This window comes from Sphaerodactylus townsendi, unplaced genomic scaffold (genome assembly GCF_021028975.2).
Source record: "Sphaerodactylus townsendi isolate TG3544 unplaced genomic scaffold, MPM_Stown_v2.3 scaffold_22, whole genome shotgun sequence".
In the NCBI taxonomy this organism is placed as follows: Eukaryota; Metazoa; Chordata; class Lepidosauria; order Squamata; family Sphaerodactylidae; genus Sphaerodactylus; species Sphaerodactylus townsendi.
In genome coordinates, this window is record NW_025950385.1 from 1,217,262 (window position 1) to 1,238,944 (window position 21,683).

General features: G+C 48.0%; 1 protein-coding gene across 1 annotated transcript in view; it reads right to left on the reverse strand.

The window, feature by feature from the left end:
- ACACA (acetyl-CoA carboxylase alpha) overlaps positions 1-21,683 on the reverse strand; it is a 246,860-nt gene that overhangs the window by 39,695 nt on the left and 185,482 nt on the right. Inside the window, 3 exon segments of the mRNA XM_048482780.1 lie at positions 6,757-6,892; positions 10,638-10,656; positions 14,304-14,400. Of these exon segments, the coding sequence (XP_048338737.1) occupies positions 6,757-6,892; positions 10,638-10,656; positions 14,304-14,400 (252 nt within the window).

Genomic DNA, 21,683 nt, shown 5'->3' on the forward strand with positions numbered 1-21,683 from the left:
GATGGAGCCAGGTTTATAGTTTCGGATTATTTATTGCCACTTTGCAATGCTTACACTTTGTCACTTCTGTGCATTATGGATTTTAGGGTGTTGTTGGCTAATTAAAATATTTACATCCCATCTCTCTGTTTCTGGCCCAAGGTCGCTTACGCTCTGTATTTAAAACAAGGCCATGGTTCGTTTTACTCTTGCAGACTGCCTGGAGGTCAAACTCCTTTATATGCCTTCTAAAAATCTCTAAGGTTGGTCCCTTCCTCACCTCCTCGGACATTCATGGAAGGGGCCATGAATGAAAAGAAAACCCGTGGCTACTATACTGCTCTCATTGCTGTCTGCTCTTGTCTGACGTCTTGTTTTCTTTTTCGGTGAGCCACACAGAGCACTTGCTTTGGTAGAAGGGCGGGGTAGTGATTCCCAAAATAAACAACCCTTTGCATTATAAAGAGCAACAGTACAGTTTTAAGCCAAGTAAACACCCTTCCAAACGCCCTGAGTTCAGAGGCATCACTGAGTCTAGCATTCTGCAAGGAGCTGACCCTTGGAGAGGACTGACATGACTCTTGCAAGGTTTGCTCCGTGGCTGACTGGACTCCTCGGGGAGCGCCCTTGGGCTTCAACTGCGCAAAGCAGGAGTGCAGAAGGCTTAAAATGCTACTGACCTGCGTCACATCATCCTGAGTATCTGACACGTTGAAGAAGACAAAGAAGAAGAACAAGAAGAAGAAGAACAACAACAAGAAGAAGAGGAAGACAAAGAAAGCGAAGACAAAGAAGAAAATGATGAAGAAGACAAAGACAAAGGAGACAAGACAAAGGAGAAGACAAAGACGAAGAACAAGAACAAGAAAATGAAGAAGACGAAGACGAAGACAAAGAAGAAGACAAAGACAAAGAAGAACAAGAAGACGAAGAAGAACAAGAACAACAAGAAGATGAAGACAAAGACAACGAAGAAGAAGAAGAACAAGAACAACAAGAAGATGAAGACGAAGACAAAGAAGAAGAACAACAACAAGAAGAACAACAAGAAGAAAATTAAGAAGAACAAAGTGAAGATGAAGATGAAGATGAAGAACAAGAAGAAGAAGAAGACGAAGAAGGCGAAGACGAAGAAGAACATGAAGAAGATGAAGATGAGGACAAAGAAGAAGAAGAACAACAACAACAACAAGAAGGACAAAGAAGAAGAACAAGAAGACGAAGAAGAACAAGAACAAGAAGAACAACAAGAAGAAGAAGAACAAGATGAAGATGAAGATGGAGACGAAGAACAAGAGAAAGACGAAGAAGGCGAAGAAAAAGGCGAAGGCGAAGAAGATGAAGAAGAAGACGAAGAGGAGGAGGAGGAGGAGGAGGAGGAGGAGGAGGAGGAGGAGGAGGAGGAGGAGGTTGGATATATATATTCCCTTTCTCTCCAGTAAGGAGACTCAAAGGGGCTTACAAACTTCTTTCCCTTCCCCCCTCACAACAAACACCCTGTGAGGTAGGTGGGGCTGAGAGAGCTCAGAAGAGGAGGAGGAGGAGCTGGAGCAGCAGCAGTCTGGCTTTTTACCCCACCTTTCTCTACTGTAAAGAAAATCAAGCTCCTTTCCCTTCCTTTCCCCATAACAGACACCTTGTGAGGTGAGGCTGAGAGAGTTCTGAAGAACGGTGACTAGCCCAAGGTCACCCAGCAGGAATGTAGGAGTGGGGAAACACATCTGTTTCGCCAGATAATTGACAAAATCAACATCTGTCAAATTCAGAAGGCAGCCCTGCTGGGATCCCCACAAATACTACGCCAATACATTGCAACTTCCTAGGCCTCTGGGTGAGGCTCGAATTGTAATGAAGGCCAACCACCAGCTAAAGATCTGGCGGTGCCGAGAAATCTACCTTAACAACATAATAACAACAATATATAATAACCAGCAAAATAAAATTAACGTAATGTCCAAATTCAAGAAGGCGTACATAAGATCATACGAATCCTATTTGTTACATTCCACAACTTCCTAGGCCTCCTGGGTGAAGCTTGGTTATATCGAAGACTAGCTCAACAACCAGCTAAAGATCTGGCAGCTGTGAAATCTACAACAACAACAACAACAACAAAACAAAATTAACATCTGTCAAATTCAGAAGGGCGCCGTGCTGGGATCCGCACGAATCCTACGCCGATACATTACAACTTCCTAGGCTTCTGGGTGAGGCTCGAATTGTAATGAAGGCCAAAAACCAGCTAAAGATCTGGCAGTTGGGTGCTGTGTGGTTTCCGGGCTGTATGGCCGTGTTCTAGCAGCATTCTCTCCTGACGTTTCGCCTGCATCTGTGGCTGGCATCTTCAGAGGATCTGGCAGTTGTGAACTCTACAACCAGCTAAAGATCTGGCAGCTGTGAAATCTACAATAATAATAATAATGTCTACTCAGATTAGCAGTGGCACTCCATGGTCTGAGGCGGAGGTCTTTCGCATCACCTCCTGCCTGGTCCTCTTTAAACAGGAAGTTGGGGGTTGAACCTGGCACCTTCCGCAGGCAAAGGAGGTGCTCTACTCCTAAGCCACAGCCCCTCTGCACGTACAGTCTAACTTCCATTTTTGAACTTCTGAGACACCGCTTTAATCTCCATCCTCTCTGAAGCTCCGTAACTGAAATTAATGCGGATACTTCCTCAATGGCACCCCCTTTACCATCTCCCTAATCTCAAATTGCATATCGCAGGCTCCTGGGGGCAGAGACCTGCCATGTTTCACTCTGCAAAAGAAGGCCATTCACGCTGGCGGTGGCACGTGCATCAAATTAATATTGCCACCTCCTTGCCACTAGGTAGAATGTCCAAGGCACATGGAGGCACCTGGGGTTTCCCCACAGCCATTCTTTCAAGCAGCAGTGGCGTAGGAAGTTAAGAGCTCGTCTATCTAATCTGGAGGAACCGGGTTTGATTCCCAGCTCTGCCGCCTGAGCTGTGGAGGCTTATCTGGGGAATTCAGATTAGCCTGTGCACTCCCACACACGCCAGCTGGGTGACCTTGGGCTAGTCACAGTTCTTCTGAGCTCTCTCAGCCCCACCTACCTCACAGGGTGTTTGTTGTGAGGGGGAAGGGCAAGGAGATTGTCAGCCCCTTTGAGTCTCCTGCAGGAGAGAAAGGGGGGATATAAATCCAAACGCTTTTTCTTCTTCTTCAAGCTCCTTCTCTCTCGCCACATCCGATTCTAGACAAAACCTGAGCTTCGGTAGTTATATAAGTTACAACTACACGGGCTTACATGTGATTTAATAAAAGGACAATCGTGAGCCGTTCCCTAACGTAAACGGATTTCAATTGTCTGACGCTAAACAATATATCACATATTCGACGTTTTGTATATATAATATTTTATTACAACCCTGATATGAGACTATTTTTGTACTTATGCACAGAATTATTGTTTGTAGAGATTTTTAACTTGTGCCTAATAAAGGTTGCGCTGTGCCGTGCTGCAGCATTTAAAACTGGAATCAACCTCAGCCGCTCAGCCGAAGTCTGTAAGTTAAAAAAGGGAGAGCGAGAGAAAGTAACCACAGAAACGTTTGTGCCCGAACACAAAGCCACTACACTGCCATAAAAAGACACCCAAGTTCATTAAAACTGGCCTTTGCCATGATACAAACATGCAGGTAATCAGAGCCCCCCCCCCCCCAACCTTTTAAAAGGCCTTTTCATTCCGGCTACAGCCTCTCAGAACCATTCCTTTTTAATATTATTATTGTTATTTATAACCTGTCCCAGGGGGTGGGGGGAGAAATAATAAGTATAACATGAAAAACCAACCGAGAGCAACCCCATAGTGCTGCCAGCGAGGCGGTTTAATATCTTTGGGATTTGCATCCTATCAACCCTATTCACGCTGCGCTCGAGACCCCGGTGCTAATTTTGAGTAAATTTCACGCTTGATGTCTCGCTGTTGTGGGTCACTGGCGGTTCGTCTAAATAAACTGCTTCCCTCCATCTAAATATTCAAGGCGTTCTTTAAAAAAGAAAAAAAAGAAAATAATAATAATTTAATTTTTGCATTATGTCGAATAGCCTGGCGGCCAGAAGGAACTCGCTCGGCGGACGGCAGCGTTCGCTTCTCGGTGCGCCTTTTAAAAAAAAATCCATACGATAAATAAAGCGCGTGTATAAATATATACACACACGCCAGCCCTCGCGCAAGGAGACACTCACACGCTAGGACTTAAATTAGACCTCCTAGGCTGACTTGTAAAGAGTTTTTCCGCTCCCCACCCCCAGCGCTAATGTCAATTTCAAGAGCCGTCTCTAATCTTTTCCTACTCATTACACACAATTTTGGAGTCATTTTACCCACTGGGCAGCCGCTCCTTGGCGGGGCGTGTGCGTACATATGCATGTATTTGTGTTCTTAGGCACACTGAGGGGTGGTATAATTGTTTATTTTCACTCCCTGCTTAATCGCTCCCCCCCCCGCCTTCTGCCCCCCCAAAGTGCCCGACCAGCCAATACCAAAACCAGAATCGCCTCTCAAAGGAGCGTGGGAAGACTGATGATCTGTGGACTTCTTGACCGAAGTCCGACACCTGGAAATCTTGGACACAGACAGCAGCTTCTCCCATATTTACCTTTCCAAACACAACGTCAGATAACTCTGGGTTACCGGCTGGGGCCAGTGGTGGGATCCAAAAATTTTAGTGACAGGTTCCCTCGCCAGCCTCCCCTCAGCAAAGGGGGCAGAGGCGTACCTAGGCAAACCCGAGCCCTGGGCAAAACCTGAGTTGGATGCCCCCCCCCATGGGCAGCCACCCCACCACGACCCCCCCAAATTTTTTTGCACCAGGTCATTTCTAAATCATCATCACATTATAGAAAATGCCCCAACTCACAAATCTGAACACAGCAATGGTGAAACACACAGGTTCTTTGATAGAGACTGGTGAGATAAAAGGTACGAAAGGCTGAGAATCAATGAATTGCAGTACCTGAAAGGGATTAACCCAGTTCAGGGAGTTACATTATTAGTCACAATTACTATATGGATCCTTCACGTTCAAAGGCAGGATGCCTCTCAGGGAGGCGAGGGCATGGAGATGGGAAAGTGGACCCAATTAGTAACCCACTCTCAGCACACACAAATAATTAGTAACCCACTCTCGTGAACTGGTGAGAACCTGCTGGATCCCACCTCTGGCTGGGGCCCAGCATTTTTCTTTGGTAGCCACCATCCTGATGACAGAAGGGGGGCTTTTTTGGTGGACGCCCGCTTGCCAAACTCTCTCCTGAAAGATCTCCTAGATTAGGAGTGGCCAACCTATGATGCTCCAGACATTCATGGACTACAGTTCCCTTCAATCTCTCACAGGCAGCAGTGAGCCCATCAACTCCTTCCCTTCTATTACAACTACATTCTGACTTCTTTCAGAGGTGGGATCCAGCAGGTTCTCACAGGTTCCCAAGAGTAGGTTACTCATTATTTGTGTGTGCCAAGAGGGGGTTACTAATGGGTGATTTTGCCACGTGATTTTGGCCTTAGTTACGCCCCTCCTCTCAGTAGTAGCGCGCAGAACTGGAAGCAGTCTAGCAGGAGGTGCACCGGTGTGCGTGGCAGCCTGCGCCTGCGTGCATTCGTCTCCCGCCCAAGGACCGGCACAGCGGCTGCATCCTTGCCACAGCCCCGCCCAGGAATGCCCCGCCCAGTCCCATTGGCCCTACGCCACAGTTTGAATCCCACCACCATGGGAACCTGTTACTAAAATTTTTGGATCCCACCACTGGAATTGAGTGAGACTGAGTGAAAAAGCTGGCTGGATCCAGCTGGGTTTCTTCATTTGTTATCAGCCATGTCTGCCTTGCTAGATGTTGGCAAAGGAACAGGGCATGTTGATATTTAACGTGCCACTGGTCTTTTAAAAACATTTTCTGCAACAGACTAATCATATTTATTTCAACATTCAAATGTTATTAGTCTTTAAGGTGCCACTGGACTTTTGTTCTGTAAGCTGAATCTATTGGTTTTCTAGTGATATTAGCTACCTGTATTGCTTTATAAACCCCGTTCAAAGGAGAGCCATAATGCTCGCCAGGTTTAATGTTATGCCTTCTGCCTTGTTGCATGGCAGATTTAATAAGCAAGAAAAGGCTAAAAGATTGTGCCCATGTAACAACAGCTCAGTTGAATCGCTGGCCCACCAATTACTGCACTGTCTCAGATTCAAGGAAATCAGATCCAAGTATGTGAATCTTACTCCTTTACATTTACCCCATCTCCCCGATTTAATTAGATTACACTACTTGTTGGACAACCCCGATCCTTCTCTCTGTGTGATAGTGGCAGACTTTCTCCTGGAAATTACTGAACGCCAGTAGATTTCCTTCGACCTAACATTTATTTCCTGTTTTGTATATGCTTTTTAATCCGTTTTTATTATTGTTGTACTGTTGTCTATGCCAATAAAGGCTTGCTTAAATATAGTGATATTAGCTTAGCATTTTCCATCAAACCATCCACAATGCCTAGCAGGGCTTTGCCTATCATTCCCACCCAGGGCCGGAGCGAGGGAAAACTGTGCCCAGGGCACGCGTGCGCCCCGTGCCCCTGCCATGCCCCAGAATGCCCCCGCCACACCCCCACATAGGCATGCGCCCGGTGCATCGTGCGCCCCCCTGTCCCCATGGCGCTATGCCACTGTTCCCACCACCCTGTGCACACGCAGCCTCCAGTTGGGTTTTAATTGTCCATCCCTCCATTTTTAAGGTAACTTTGGTTTTGGAATAATCACCTTTCATGCCTCCAGAGAAGCCCCTCCAGTTTGCAAAGACCATGAGGGGAAGCCCTTCTCGGTTGAAGTCCTTGATGGCTTGAGCCGTCTTGAAGGCAGAATCAGGGAACCACACCTGGCCAGCCTGCTGGATGATCTGTTCCAAAGGAGAACAGAAGAAGAAGAAGAATATCGAAGAATATCAAAAAGGATATCGAAGAGATAGAAAAAGTGCAGAGAAGGGAAACGAGGATGATTGAAGGATTGGAGCACCTTCCTTATGAGGAGAGGCTGCAGCGTTTGGGACTCTTTAGTTTGGAGAGGAGACGTCTGAGGGGGGATATGATTGAAGTCTATAAAATTATGCATGGGGTAGAAAATGTTGACAGAGAGAAATTTTTCTCTCTTTCTCACAATACTAGAACCAGGGGGCAACCATTGAAAATGCTGGGGGGAAGAATTAGGACTAATAAAAGGAAACACTTCACGCAACGTGTGATTGGTGTTTGGAATATGCTGCCACAGGAGGTGGTGATGGCCGCTAACCTGGATAGCTTTAAAAGGGGCTTGGACAGATTTATGGAGGAGAAGTCGATTTATGGCTACCAATCTTGATCCTCCTTGATCTCAGATTGCAAATGCCTTAGCAGACCAGGTGCCCGGGAGCAGCAGCAGCAGAAGGCCGTTGCTTTCACATCCTGCATGTGAGCTCCCAAAGGCACCTGGTGGGCCACTGCGAGTAGCAGAGTGCTGGACTAGATGGACTCTGGTCTGATCCAGCAGGCTCGTTCTTAGGTTCTTCTGTTCTTAAGAAGAAGAGGAGGAGGAGGAGTAGTTTGGATTTATATCCCCCCTTTCTCTCCTGCAGGAGACTCAAAGGGGCTGACAATCTCCTTGCCCTTCCCCCCTCACAACAAACACCCTGCGAGGTAGGTGGGGCTGAGAGAGCTCCGAAAAGCTGTGACTAGCCCAAGGTCACCCAGCTGGCGTGTGTGGGAGTGTACAGGCTAATCTGAATTCCCCAGATAAGCCTCCACAGCTCAAGCGGCAGAGCTGGGAATCAAACCCAGTTCCTCCAGATTAGAGTGCACCTGCTCTTAACCACTGCGCCACCGCTGCTCTTAAGAAGAAGGGTTTGGATTTATACCCGGCTTTTCTCTGCCTTTAAGGAATCTCAAAGCAGCTTACAAACTCCTGGCCCTTCCTCTCCCCACCAGAGACATCTTGTGAGGTAGGTGGGGCTGAGAGAGTTCGGAGAGAACTGTAACTGGCCCCAGGTCATCCATGTGGAGGAGGAGTGGGGAAACAAACCCGGTTCACCAGATTAGAGTCCACCGCTCCTGCCAAGGAGTGGGGAATCAAACCCAGTTCTCCAGATTAGAGTCCACCGCACCACACTGGGTCTCAACTGTTTTAATGCAGATGAGACAATTTATATCCGTGGTTGCGAACCTTTGGCACTCCAGATGTTATGGACTACAATTCCCATCAGCCCCTGCCAGCATGGCCAATTGGTGGGGGGGGGGGGGGTGGGGGGGGGGGGGGGGGGGGGGGGGGGGGGGTGGGGGGGGGGGGGGGGGGGGGGGGGGGGGGGGGAGGGGGGGGGGGGGTGGGGGGGGGTGGGGGTATGGTTTGGGTGTGGGGGGGGTTGGGGGGGAGGGGGGTTTGGGGGGGGGGGGGGTGGGGGGGGGGGGGGGTGGGGGGGGGGGGGGGTGGGGGGGGGGGGGGGGGGGGGGGGGGGGGTGGGGGGGGGGGGGGGGGGGGGGGGGGGGGGGTTGGGGGGTTTGGGGGGGGGGGGGGGGAGGGGGGGGGGGGGGGGGGGGGTGTGGGGTTTTGGGGGGGGCGGGGGGGGAAATGGGGCTGGGGGGGGGTGGGTGGGCGGGGGGGGGGGTAGGCCCTCCAGATGTTCATGAACTACAATTCCCATCAGTCCCTCCCAACGTCAGCATTGGCTATGCTGGCAAGGGCTGATGGGAATTGTAGTTCATGAACATCTGGAGGGCTGCGAGTTTGACACCTGTGCTCTACAAAGACACTTGTGTTGGTTTATGAACCAAAAGGTACAGAGTGGTTCATTTAATTCAGTCTACTGTCCTGGTGACTCCCAAGAGGAGGCTGAGGTGGTTCCAGAGAAGACTGGGGAACAACTCTGAGCAAACAAACTCAGAAATTGATGTGATGCACATCTGACTGTTTTAATGCACAATCTACACTCTGGACAAGAGGCTACTATTATGAGCAGCAGTGGCGTAGGAGGTTAAGAGTTCATGTATCTAATCTGGAGGAACCGGGTTTGATTCCCCGCTCTGCCGCCTGAGCTGTGGAGGCTTATCTGGGGAATTCAGGCTAGCCTGTGCGCTCCCACACATGCCAGCTGGGTGACCTTGGGCTAGTCACAGCTTCTCGGAGCTCTCCCAGCCCCACCCACCTCACAGGGTGTTTGTTGTGAGAGAGGAAGGGAAAGGAGTTTGTAAGCCCCTTTGAGTCTCCTTGCAGGAGAGAAAGGGGGGATATAAATCCAAACTCTTCTTCTTCTTCTATGACAGAATATGGAGAAACAGAATGGTTTCCAACTGGGAAAGGCGCCAGACAAGGATATATCGTTTTGGGGCTGGAATGGAATGGATGAAAGAGAGTCATTTGAAGCTGAATCTGGCAAATACAAGGTCATGTGGCTGGGTTGGAGGGGTTTGATTGGGGAGTGTCGGTTGCCAATCTTGGACTGCGTGCAGCTGACAGCTGAGTCAACAGTCAGAAATCTGTGTGCTCCTGGATGCCTCTTTGTCAATGGAAGTTTGGGTCTTCAAATGTAGGACTAGCTGGAGTTTTCCATTTTTGTGCATATTCTTGCTGCTGTTGCCGTATGTATAAAAACAGAATTCCATGTTCTCTTTCCAATATAGGAATTTTAAAAAATACTCTGAAATCATTTCTCGCACCAATAAGTGAAATCACTGCCTTTTTGAAATGGTGTCTCAGGTCACCAGCTGCCACCTCCACACGTGACCGCAAAGCAAAATCTCCCAGATCTCTTTGCGGAGCCCGAACAAGATTGCCGACGAGCGCTACAAAGTTTGCGAGGGGCTCCCCCCTCCACCACTACACTCAAAGAATCCAGCTGGGAAAGATTTCCCCGCCAATTCCACCTTAAGTGGCAACAGCTATCCTCCGTGCCAGAGCTCATGTGAGCTCATAAAAGGACATCTTTATCCCACGTATTACTGTTATTTATTGAACTTAGAAACGTGTATGGTGGGAGGATGGAGAGAGAAAAACCGGCCCTGGCCAGCAACTTCTGTTTTCCATTAGACTTTGTATAAATTTTTTGTCAGGGGCAGCCCAGGAAGATGCTACATCTTGTTTTATGGTGCGTCCCCCGACAAGGTGTAATAAAAGAGAGACAATTTATGGTCAATGGCACGTACATTCCAAACATACATACATACAAAAAGATGAGTTTTGGCGGCAGCTGCCGCAGCAATCCCAAAAGAGTCTGCCCGCACGTGTGTGTCTTTTTCCTAGAGTGCCACCATGGTCGAAACAAATCAGTTCTGTTTGTGGTTTATCACCCCTTCCATCAGAACTGCCAATTGTCCTGAGACAATTGCAGAAGAAGAAAGGGGAAGAACACCCTAGCCTCTGTTATTGGCCAGAAGAATAACAGTCATTGGATAGCTCTAGTGTTCCCATCCAAGCAAGACTGCTGTTAAGGGAGATCAGCTTGCTTGTATAAAAATTGTACAGAACTGTATACAACTTCTAATTTCCAAACAATTTCCTTCCTTTCTCCCCTTTGATTTCTTGTCTTTTCAGATTAAAAACTTGACTAGGGTGATAGGGACTGTCTCTGTTGACTGACAACCTGCTTTGGAAGGCAATGATAAAAAAAGGGGGACGCTAACGTAAGTAATTGCCAGCAATCTGTAGAAAAGACAAACCTATCAATTCCAGAGACACGTCTACCACAGTTCCACTTTGCCATTCCTCCAAGGAACTAAAGGAGATCTCCCTTCCTTTGTTTTGTTCCCACAATAATCCTGCGAGGTAGGTTAAGCTGAGTGAGAGGACTACCCAAGGACTACCCAAGGTCAACAGTACATCAAGAGAGGAAAACGAAAGGCGAGGGATTTATGAATGAACTTGATTCCAGTGCTATTCTATTCATGTGTAAGAATGTATTTATAATACTATTAATGCGTTTAGACTTGTCATTCATGCTATAAATCAGTTTGTTGTACTTCCCTGTTTTGGGCAAGTGTTTTTCTGGAGGTAGCTAATCCAGTTTCCATGTTTTCCAACAGTACATCAAGACAGAATAGGGATTTCAACTTACATCTCCCAGGTCTTAGTCTAACACTGACCACTACAATGCAAGGGCTGGCATCCTGCCAGATTCCTCCAATGTTCTGGCTCAACCCAGCATGACCAAGAAATAAAATCTCTCTGGTTCCTCAGTTGTACATCCCATGTATCAATTCTGCTCTATGCAGACGACGCTGTCCTTCTCTCTCGATCCAGAGTTGGCCTCAGACGCTTAATAAAGCGCTGTGTGGATTACTGTGAATCCAACAGACTGACAATTAATTATGAGAAAACCAAGGTTTGGGTCTTCTCTAGGCGCTTTAAGAAGCTCACATGGGCAATGAATAGCACCCAAATTCAACAGGTTAAATGCTATAACCACCTCGGCCTCTCATTCTCCTATAACCTTTCATGGGCAACCCATAGGAAGACAGCTCTCTTAGCTATATCTAACAGTATGTCAGCATTACTACATTTCTTCTACAGCTGTGGCCATTCCTTTATCCCTCCTGCCCTCAAATTTTTCAATGCCAAAGTCGCCTCGAGATTGCTTTACTGAGTCCCAATTTGGATTCAAGCTATTAACCACTCCTTGAATTCTCTTCAATCCAATTTTCTTCATAAGATAACTGGACTCCCAAATTGCGTGCCCTATGCAGCCCTTTGTCTGGTCAAAACTCCTTGGAATCAGCCGCTTGGCTGAGGGCTTTTAGATTCTGGCTGCGAATCCATTTTCTCTCGGACTGTAATTCCCTGGTCCACCGTCTGCTCTCTGACACCCATTCCAACCCCGGTTTTCCATAATCGAAGAAAAAATGGCTTCTATTGGACTGTCATTGAATTTAATTTTGCCCTTTGTCCCATTCATAAGCCTATAGAAAATTAAAAGGTCAACTATTGAATAGAGAGTTCTCTACCCTAATGACCGCAGCCAAGAAAACGTACTTTTACTTACAACATTTTCTCTCCCATTTGAACAGGGCCACTTGGCACACTACCTGTATTGTTAAATAAACCCTGCTCAAAGGAGAGCCATAATGCTTGCCAGGTTTAATGTTATGCCTTCTGCCTTGTTGCATGGCAGATTTAACAAGCAAGAAAAGGCTAATAGATTGTGCCCGTGTAATGATGGCTCAGTTGAATCTCCGGCCCACCAATTACTTCACTGTCTCAGATTCAAGGAAATCAGATCCAAGTATGTGAATCTTACTCCTTTACATTTACCTGATCTCCCCGATTTATTTAGATTACACTACTTGCTGGACAATCCTGATCCTTCTCTCTGTATGATAGTGGCAGACTTTCTCCTGGAAATTACTAAATGCCAGTCGTTTTCCCTCCACTTAACATTTATTTCCTGTACTGTATATGTTTTTTTAATCAGTTTTTTACTATTGTTGTACTGTTGTCTATGCCAATAAAGGCTTGCTGCCGCTGGTTCCCAAGTTCTGTGATATCCCTGTACTTCCTTCCATATTCATGAATGAACATGCCGTCCTCTTGTGGAGGCGGAGGGAGGGGAACTTCACTTACATTTCTGCTATGTGTTTTACCTGGGAGAAGTGGAAGTTCCCTTTGAAGACCACCTAGAAGCAGCTTACAAATTCCTTCCTTTCCTCTCTCAGCAGCAGTGGCATAGTGGTTAAGAGTAGGTGTACTCTAATCTGGAGGAACCGGGTGCTTTTTATCTCACCAGTCTCTATCAAAGAACCTGTGTGTTTCACCATTGCTGTGCTCAGATTTGTGAGTTGGGGCCTTTTCTATAATGTGATGATGATTTAGAAATGACCTGGTGCAAAAAAAAATTGGGGGGTCATGGTGGGGTGGCTACCCACGGGGGGGGGGCATCCAACTCAAGTTTTGCCCAGGGCTCAGGTTTGCCTAGGCACGCCTCTGCCCCCTTTGCTGAGCGGGGCTGGAGAGGGAACCTGTTACTAAAATTTTTGGATCCCACCACTGGGTGTATGTATCAGGTCAGGAAAACCATGGTTCAAGGAACTCCTGAACAGATCACAGAACAAAAGCAAAAAGGATCTAGAAGTTCTGAATCAGATTCAGTTCCGAATCCTATCCACCCCATCAGCTTTCAGGAATTTAAAACCACAGTCTCTATACCCGTGGTGGTGAACCTATGGCACTCTAGATGTTCATGAACTACAATTCCCACCAGCCCCTGGCAGTCCATGAACATCTGGAGTGCCACAGGTTCGCCATCACTGCTCTATACTCAGCCTCAAGGACCGGGAGGACAAACTGGTCAGTCTCTTTTGAGGAGGACAGCTGCACTCTGCAAATACTCAGAGGCACCATTGCCAAGGCCTGCCCTGAAGTCTTGCTATGTTTCCCAGAAAATGCCAGCACCGTGTGGTTATGGGCCCAGCTCCAACTGGTTATGGGCCCAGCTCCAACGTGCTACTCATGAGTAACAGTGAGTGTACTGCGTGCTGTGTGACTCAGCTATTGCCATGGCTTCCACAATGTCCGGGTTGCTGTTTGAGAGGCTGAATGAGCACAATTATGTGACTTGGAGCCAGAAGATGCAGAGAGAAATTTCTCTCTCTTTCTCACAATACTAGAACCAGGGGGCATTCATTGAAAATGCTGGGGGGAAGAATTAGGACTAATCAAAGGAAACACTTCTTCACGCAACGTGTGATTGGTGTTTGGAATATGCTGCCACAGGAGGTGGTGATGGGCACTAACCTGGATAGCTTTAAAAAGGGATTGGACAGATTTATGGAGGAGAAGTCGATTTATGGCTACCAATCTTGATCCTCTTTGATCTGAGATTGCAAATGCCTTAACAGACCAGGTGCTCTGCTCGGGAGCAACAGCCGCAGAAGGCCCTTGCTTTCACATCCTGCATGTGAGCTCCCAATGGCACCTGGTGGGCCACTGCGAGTAGCATAGTGCTGGACTAGATGGACTCTGGTTTGATCCAGCTGGCTTGTTCTTATGTTCTTATGTTCTTAATCCTGCTTGGCATATGGTTGGCTTGTATTCTTTTGCTTGTGCACCTGAGAATGCAGTTATCTCATCCTCTGACCTCCAAGACTGGTGTGTGTTTCTGCTGCTTTTGCAGCACAGCAGCAAAACTGAGCTACAAGGCAGGAATTCTTCAGTTTGGACCCTGTGCCCATCATGGATTAAGCCCTCTGCTCCCCTTTGCTCCTGCAGGGATAACACTGCCAACATACGTTACAGGGAGAGTGTTCCAGCAAGGTGATAGATGCGTTTTTGTGTCACTGCTTGTTATCAAGACTCACCTGGCTCTGCCAACCACGACTGTCTGCGCCCAGGGTTGCATGATTTCCAGAAAAGAGCCGTAGTCAAAGAAACCGCTTTGCCACTGGCCTTTTTGACCTAGGCGGGGAAAAAGGAAACAGGAAATGTCAGGAGAGGCAAAATTATTTGGGCAAGGCCAGTGGGCAAGGCCAGTGGGTAACAGTTCTTTTTTGTGGGCTTCGCCACCCTGACTTGGATGGCTCAGGTTAGCCGGCTCTCGTCAGATCTCAGAAGCTAAGCCTAACTGGTACTTGACGGGAAAAATAGGCCAGGCCTGGAAACCCCTTCTGTTTGCTCTTGACTTGTCCCTAAGTCAGCTGCAACTTGATGGCAGGTCTCTCCACTACCAAAGGCTCAGTCACACTGCTCCACTGACTTCGCTAAAACCCAACACCAGTTTGGAGTAGTCTTCACTGACTTGGACGGGGCTGTGCCCAACCTGAACTTGATCTTTTCATTGAAGAAGAAGAGTTTGGATTTATATCCCCCCTTTCTCTCCTGCAGGAGACTCAAAGGGGCTAACAATATCCTTGCCCTTCCCCCCTCACAACAAACACCCTGTGAGGTGGGTGGGGCTGAGAGAGCTCAGAAGAACTGTGACTAGCCCAAGGTCACCCAGCTGGCATGTGTGGGAGTGTACAGGCGAATCTGAATTCCCCAGAGAAGCCTCCACAGCTCAGGCGGCAGAGCTGGGAATCAAACCCGGTTCCTCCCGATTAGATACACGAGCTCTTAACCTCCTACGAGCTCTTAACCTCCACGAGCTCTTAACCTTCCATTAGAGCTTCACAGTCTAATGGAAGACGTGCATCGCTGAGAACATTTGACCATCTGGGTGCATTCTATAGTAAGTCTTTACCGACATACACCATCTTGTTGTTCTTGTCCTATAGCAGTGATGGCGAACCTTTGGCACTCCAGATATTATGGACTACAATTCCCATCAGCCCCTGCCAGCATGGCCAATTGGACAGGGGCTGATGGGAATTGTAGTCCATAACATCTGGAGTGCGAAAGGTTCGCCACCACGGTCCTATAGTAAGTCTCCAACCCAGTGGCATAGCGCCAAAGGGGGGGGGCGCGATGCCCCGGGCAGGGGCATGGTGTAGCAGGGGCATGGTGCACACGTGTGCCCCGGGTGCAGTTCCGCCTCGCTCCACCCCTGCTCCAGTCTTTCTGCCCTTGTGTGCGTGTGCAAAACAGTGACCACAATCAAATTCGTTACACTATGACAGGGGTCTGCAACCTGCGGCTCTCCAGATGTTCATGGACTACAATTCCCATCAGCCCCTGCCAGCATGGCCAACAGTAGTCCATGGACATCTGGAGAGCCGCAGGTTGCAGACCTCTGCACTATGAGGTGCCCTGTCCAGACCCAGGCTAGAACGGTCTTGTCAAATCTTGGAAGCTAAGCAGGGTAAGCCTTGGTTAGCATTTGGATGGGAGATCTCCAAATAATCCAGGGTTGCTAAACAGAGGCAGACAAAAGGCAAAAGACCTCGGTTTGTGTCTTGTCTTGGAAACACCACAGTCCTGGGGTTGCCACAAGCCAACCGTGACTTGACGGCTCTTTCCACCGTCAGTCACCACAAGGCTCTGTGCTGTTCTGGAAACGGCCAAAGCATTTAGAGAGGCCGGCGGCTGCAGTCTGACATCCAATTTAACAGCAACTGAAATAAAAATGTGCACGAGTCCGGGCGGTCATACATATCTGGCCCCTCCCCCTTCCTTCTTGTGGAGGGATAAAAGAATGGTCTCTGAAGAAGGCTTCTTGTTACCTGAACACAGGAGTGATCATATGTGGTGAAGAAGAAGAAGAAGAAGAAGAAGAAGAAGAAGAAGAAGAAGAAGAAGAAGAAGAAGAAGAAGAAGAAGAAGAAGAAGAAGAAGAAGAAGAAGAAGAAGAAGAAGAAGAAGAAGAAGAAGAAGAAGAAGAAGAAGAAGAAGAAGAAGAAGAAGAAGAAGAAGAAGAAGAAGAAGAAGAAGAAGAAGAAGAAGAAGAAGAAGAAGAAGAAGAAGAAGAAGAGATACAGGAAATAAATGTTAGGTCGAAGGAAATCTAGAAGAAGAAGAAGAGTTTGGATTTATATCCCCCCTTTCTCTCCCGCAGGAGACTCAAAGGGGCTTATAATGTCCTTGCCCTTCCCCCCTCACAACAAACACCCTGTGAGGTGGGTGGGGCTGAGAGAGCTCCGAGAAGCTGTGACTAGCCCAAGGTCACCCAGCTGGCGTGTGTGGGAGTGCACAGGCTAATCTGAATTCCCCAGATAAGCCTCCACAGCTCAGGCGGCAGAGCTGGGAATCAAACCCAGTTCCTCCAGATTAGATACATGAGCCTCTTAACCTCCTACGCCACTGCTGCTTAACTGGACTTTGTGTTCACTATGCAAAGTGGGAACATTAGTTCGGGTTTTGTTCTGTCTTAGAATTCATGTTAGTATACGGAAAACTAGCTTTGGCGAAGCCTGTATTTGTACACGGTGGGAAACCAACAGTTAGGTTTAGCCCACCTTTTGTCCATACAAGACAGAAGACGGTAAGAGAGAAGAATTGAATTCATACACATTGAAATTTAACTGCAGGTTCTTGAGTGGGGAAATTTATGAGGATGACTGAGGGATTGGAGCACCTTCCTTATGAGGAGAGGCTGCAGCATTTGGGACTCTTCCATTTGGAGAGGAGACGTCTGAGGGGGGATCTGATTGAAGTCTATAAAATTATGCATGGGGTAGAAAATGTCAACAGAGAGAAATTTTTCTCACAATACTAAAACCAGGGGGCGTACATTGAAAATGCTGGGGGCAAGAATTAGGATTGTAAATTCCTATTGTGAATAGGAATTAGGATTATAAAATGTGTGATTGGTGTTTGGAATATGCTGCCACAGGAGGTGGTGATGGCCACTAACCTAGATAGCTTTAAAAGGGGCTTGGACAGATTTATGGAGGAGAAGTCGATCTATGGCTCCCAATCTTGATCCTCCTTGATCTGAGATGGCAAATGCCTTAGCAGACCAGGTGCTCAGGAGCAGCAGCAGCAGCAGAAGGCCATTGCTTTCACATCCTGCATGTGAGCTCCCAAAGGCCACTGCGAGTAGCAGAGTGCTGGACTAGATGGACTGTGGTCTGATCCAGCAGGCTCGTTCTTATGTTCTTATCCAAGATAGTTTTGGTTAGTGCTCCATCATTTCTACTTTTGTCAATGGCTGCAACAGCAGGGAAACAAACTTCCGTGCTCCAGCACGCCAGAGTGGGTCAGACGATCAGCTTTAGCAGGATTAAGAACATAAGAACATAAGAACAAGCCAGCTGGATCAGACCAGAGTCCATCTAGTCCAGCACTCTGCTACTCGCAGTGGCCCACCAGGTGCCTTTGGGAGATCACAGGCAGGATGTGAAAGCAATGGCCTTAAGAACATAAGAAAGAGCCTGCTAGATCAGACCAGAGTCCATCTAGTCCAGCTCTCTGCTACTCGCAGTGGCCCACCAGGTGCCTTTGGGAGCTCACATGCAGGATGTGAAAGCAATGGCCTTCTGCTGCTGCTGCTCCTGAGCACCTGGTCTGTTAAGGCATTTGCAACCTCAGTTCAAAGTGGATCAAGATTGGTAGCCATAAATCGGGAGGCTTGGTGAGATTACTCTATTTACAAGATGTTAGGAGGTTGTGTTTGTATCTGGCGTCTTGTATGGACCACATCTTTCTCACATACACAAACACAGAGCTGCAACTTTCTCACTATCTCCTTCTCTATCTCTCTGTTTCTCATGTGCGCGCGAGCGCGAGCACACACACACACACAAAAGGCCCGTCCTAGATTCGACACTAAGCTTCAAACAAATTGCATGAAGAGATGCTTATTAAGAAACGTCTGTCCGCCCTCAGCCATAACAGCCTCTTTAATTTGCTCGTCTACATAAAGAGAGCCATTTATCAGCAGAAGGCATAATTTATTGTTAAATGATGGGATTCAGGGAGCAAAAGGGAATTTGCCCACTTTTAAATAAATAACTCCACGAGGGCGGGTTTTTCTTCCTTTCAGCGCAAACATTTGTCAAAAGGCAGCCTTGGTCATTAAAGACATGTTAGTGGCATAGTGGCTAAGAGCAGGTGCATTCTGATCTGGAGGAACCGGGTTTGATTCCCAGCTCTGCCGCTTGAGTTGTGGAGGCTTATCTGGGGGATTCAGATTATCAGAGTGCCCCCTCCACCCTTGCTTTGGCAGGCAGGCAGGCAGGCAGGCGGGCGGGCGGATGGACGGACGGACGGACGGACGGATGAACACAAGCATGCACTGGTTCTTAACACTGGTCACAGTCACACTCCAGCATGGCCAAGAAAGAGAATCCAGGATTTTTATTTAACCCAATTATTTTTAAATCTGATTTCTTTTTCCAAATAAAAGCTAACCAAATAACTGGGAGTCAAACCCCTACTCTGCCATTGAAGTTTACTATGTGACCTGGGCTAGTTACTCTCCCGCAGACCAAGCTGTAGTAGTGCACTGCCGACCCAGCAGTGCCGTAGTAGAACGTTGGGACGCCAACGGACCTGCAGCCTTGCCGGTCGCATCGCACCCCCACTCCTCATCCCCCCATGAGTCACGGGTCATGAACTGTCTGGCTCAATCACCGGGCGCAGGGACAATGGTCTTGCCCCCAGGTGAGGATTAGGCTCAGACGCGTACGCTCCTCTCCGCACGGAGCCAGATGAGATCATGCATCACATGATGATCTCCCGACCTCCCGCTCTCCCGGAACTCCCCCCGGTCCTCCCTCCTACACGCCCCCAATAGGATAACAATAAAAGGTGCCAGGAACCAGCAGCGGGAGACTCGCTAGGAACACGGACCTCCGGTCTCCCGCTGCTGGCGATCTCCACCAGATGTTATCTCCGCGTCTCGTCTCGTTCTTACGCTGACCGCGTGGGTCGACTACACCAAGCTACCCTACAGGGTTGTCGTGATGAGAAAATGGAGGAAAGGAGAACGATGCACGACGCTTTGGGTCCCCAATGTGGGAGAAAGGCCAGTAGAAACGAAGCAAATAAATAAATAAGTAGGAACAATGAATTCAAACTTCTGTTTAAAATAACTTGGTGGTACAAACTAAAATTGCAAAACGCACACTCTCAACACAAAAGCCATTGGCCCGGGGGGGGGGGGGGGGGATAAATCAATCAGCCAAACATTTAATGGAATAAGAAATGGTCTTTGCCTGGCAAGTTAATGAGAGCACCTGAAGAACTTTTAAAGAACTAGGAGGGTAAATGTGCAGGTCTCCACCAACAGCTAGGGACCGGATTACGCCAGTCCTATACCAACTGCACTGGCTGCCAATAGAGTACTGGATCATGTTTAAAGTTTTGGCATTGACCTTCAAAGCCATTCGCGGCCTTGGCCCTGCTGATCTGAGGGACCGTCTCTCCCTATACCACCCTTCTAGGCCCCTCCGCTCGTCGGAGGCGGACCTACTGGTGATCCCTGGCCCCAAGGCAATCCGGCTGGCCTCTACAAGGGCCAGGGCTTTTACGGCTCTGGCCCCTACCTGGTGGAACAGGCTTCCAGGTGAGATCAGGGCCCTGCGGGACTTACAGAGTTTCCGCAGGGCCTGTAAAACGGACCTATTCCGCCAGGCGTTTGGCCAGCCGGGATGATGCCAACCCCGCCATAAGAACATCTGGCCTTCCGTGGGTACATAAAGGGGGAAGGAGGGGCTGAAGCCATCTGTAGTTTTAGTATTTTATATATTATTTTATTGTAAATTATGTATTTGATGTTTTAATTGTTTTAGTGTTGATGGACACCGCCCTGAGCCTTCGGGGAGGGCGGTATATAAATATAAATAATAAAAAATAATATTAAAAAATGAATGTGTCCCAAGACAGGTTTGGTTCTCAATAACCAGTGCTCCACCATCGTTGCCTTATCGATATGCGTGAAAACCAAAAACCAAAAAGCCTATTAATAAAACAGGTCAAATGTTGTATCAGGAGGCACGGCCCCATTGCTGGCTGGAGCCTTTGAATCTCCCTGCATGGATATTTGCTACGGCCTTTTGTAGTCTCCTGCAGGAGAGAAAGGGGGGATATAAATCCAAACTCTTCTTCTTCTTCTTCTTCTAACCAAATAACTCCAATATGGTATAAGAATAGACTACCAGACAAGGATCTGGGAGGCCTGGAGTCAAACCCCTACTCTGCCATTGAAGTTTACTATGTGACCTGGGCCAGTTACTCTCCCGCAGACCAAGCTACCCTACAGGGCAGAACGAGGGAAGTCGCAGGGAAACAGCCGAGCTCCCCTTCTTGCGTTATGCCAGCTCTCTATCCAGAAAAGAAAGCACGGGGGGGAAGAAAAAACAATTTGCTTTGGTGGCAGCCTCTTTTGCAATGCTATAATTTTGAATAAGCACTTCTGGCTCGGCAAAGCCAAGTGCAAAAGCAATTAAAAGTGGAGATCCGAGCAAGTCAACCTCTGCTGACTCCGACGGGATGGAAAGCGTTTTATCAAGCCCAAACTTGAAATTACTCTGTTCTAATGTTCCTTGCCTCCTTGGCCCCCCGCTGTAAAATGTGACCATCCATTTCAAAATTATCTCTTCATCGCCGAGTCGAGAGCTGATTGTTTCGATTCCGGGCCTCGTGTCGAGCGTCAGTTTGAAGAATATCGCAGCGCTATCTCGCCTAATAAACGGCTTTAACTTTTCACCTACGAGATCTCTCCTTTAACTTATCGCGGAGAATCATCTGCTTCCCCTTAACGCCTTCCACTAAATTAAAAAATGAAGTCACTCAATTTGGAACCTACACGCTCAAGACAAGCCAGATGAATTACTGGTGAGACAATGGGAGAATGGCTGGCCGGGGGAGAGAAATATTAGCCCCCCAAAAGTTGCCAGAAAATCTATATTTACCGTCAGTCTCATTCCCCCTCTGGTGTAGCAGCCAAGGGACTGAGAGCTTTAAATTAGGACGATCTTAGTGCAAATCCCACCTCTGCTGTGGACTTGCTAGATGGCCTGTGAGCCTTTCTTAGGCCGCTTCCACAAGAGCCAATAAACGTAGGCTAACCATGGTATAAAACCCATGTTGGAGGACAGATCCCGCTCCTAACGTGAGTCCGCTCCACATTTTCCTCCCCACCCGGGTTTTCAAGAATTGCACTATCTGCAATTCTTTTTTTTAATGTATATTGCAGCTGCAGCCGAGCAAACGGCTGCCACAGGAAGCATGTTATTTGGGCGTGCTTCCCTTATCCCCAGTCCCTGCCTCTCTGCTGTGTAGCTACAGAGGGCACAGGGGTGGCAGCACAGTCCGCTCCACATTTTCCTCCCCACCCGGGTTTTTCAAGAATCGCACTATCT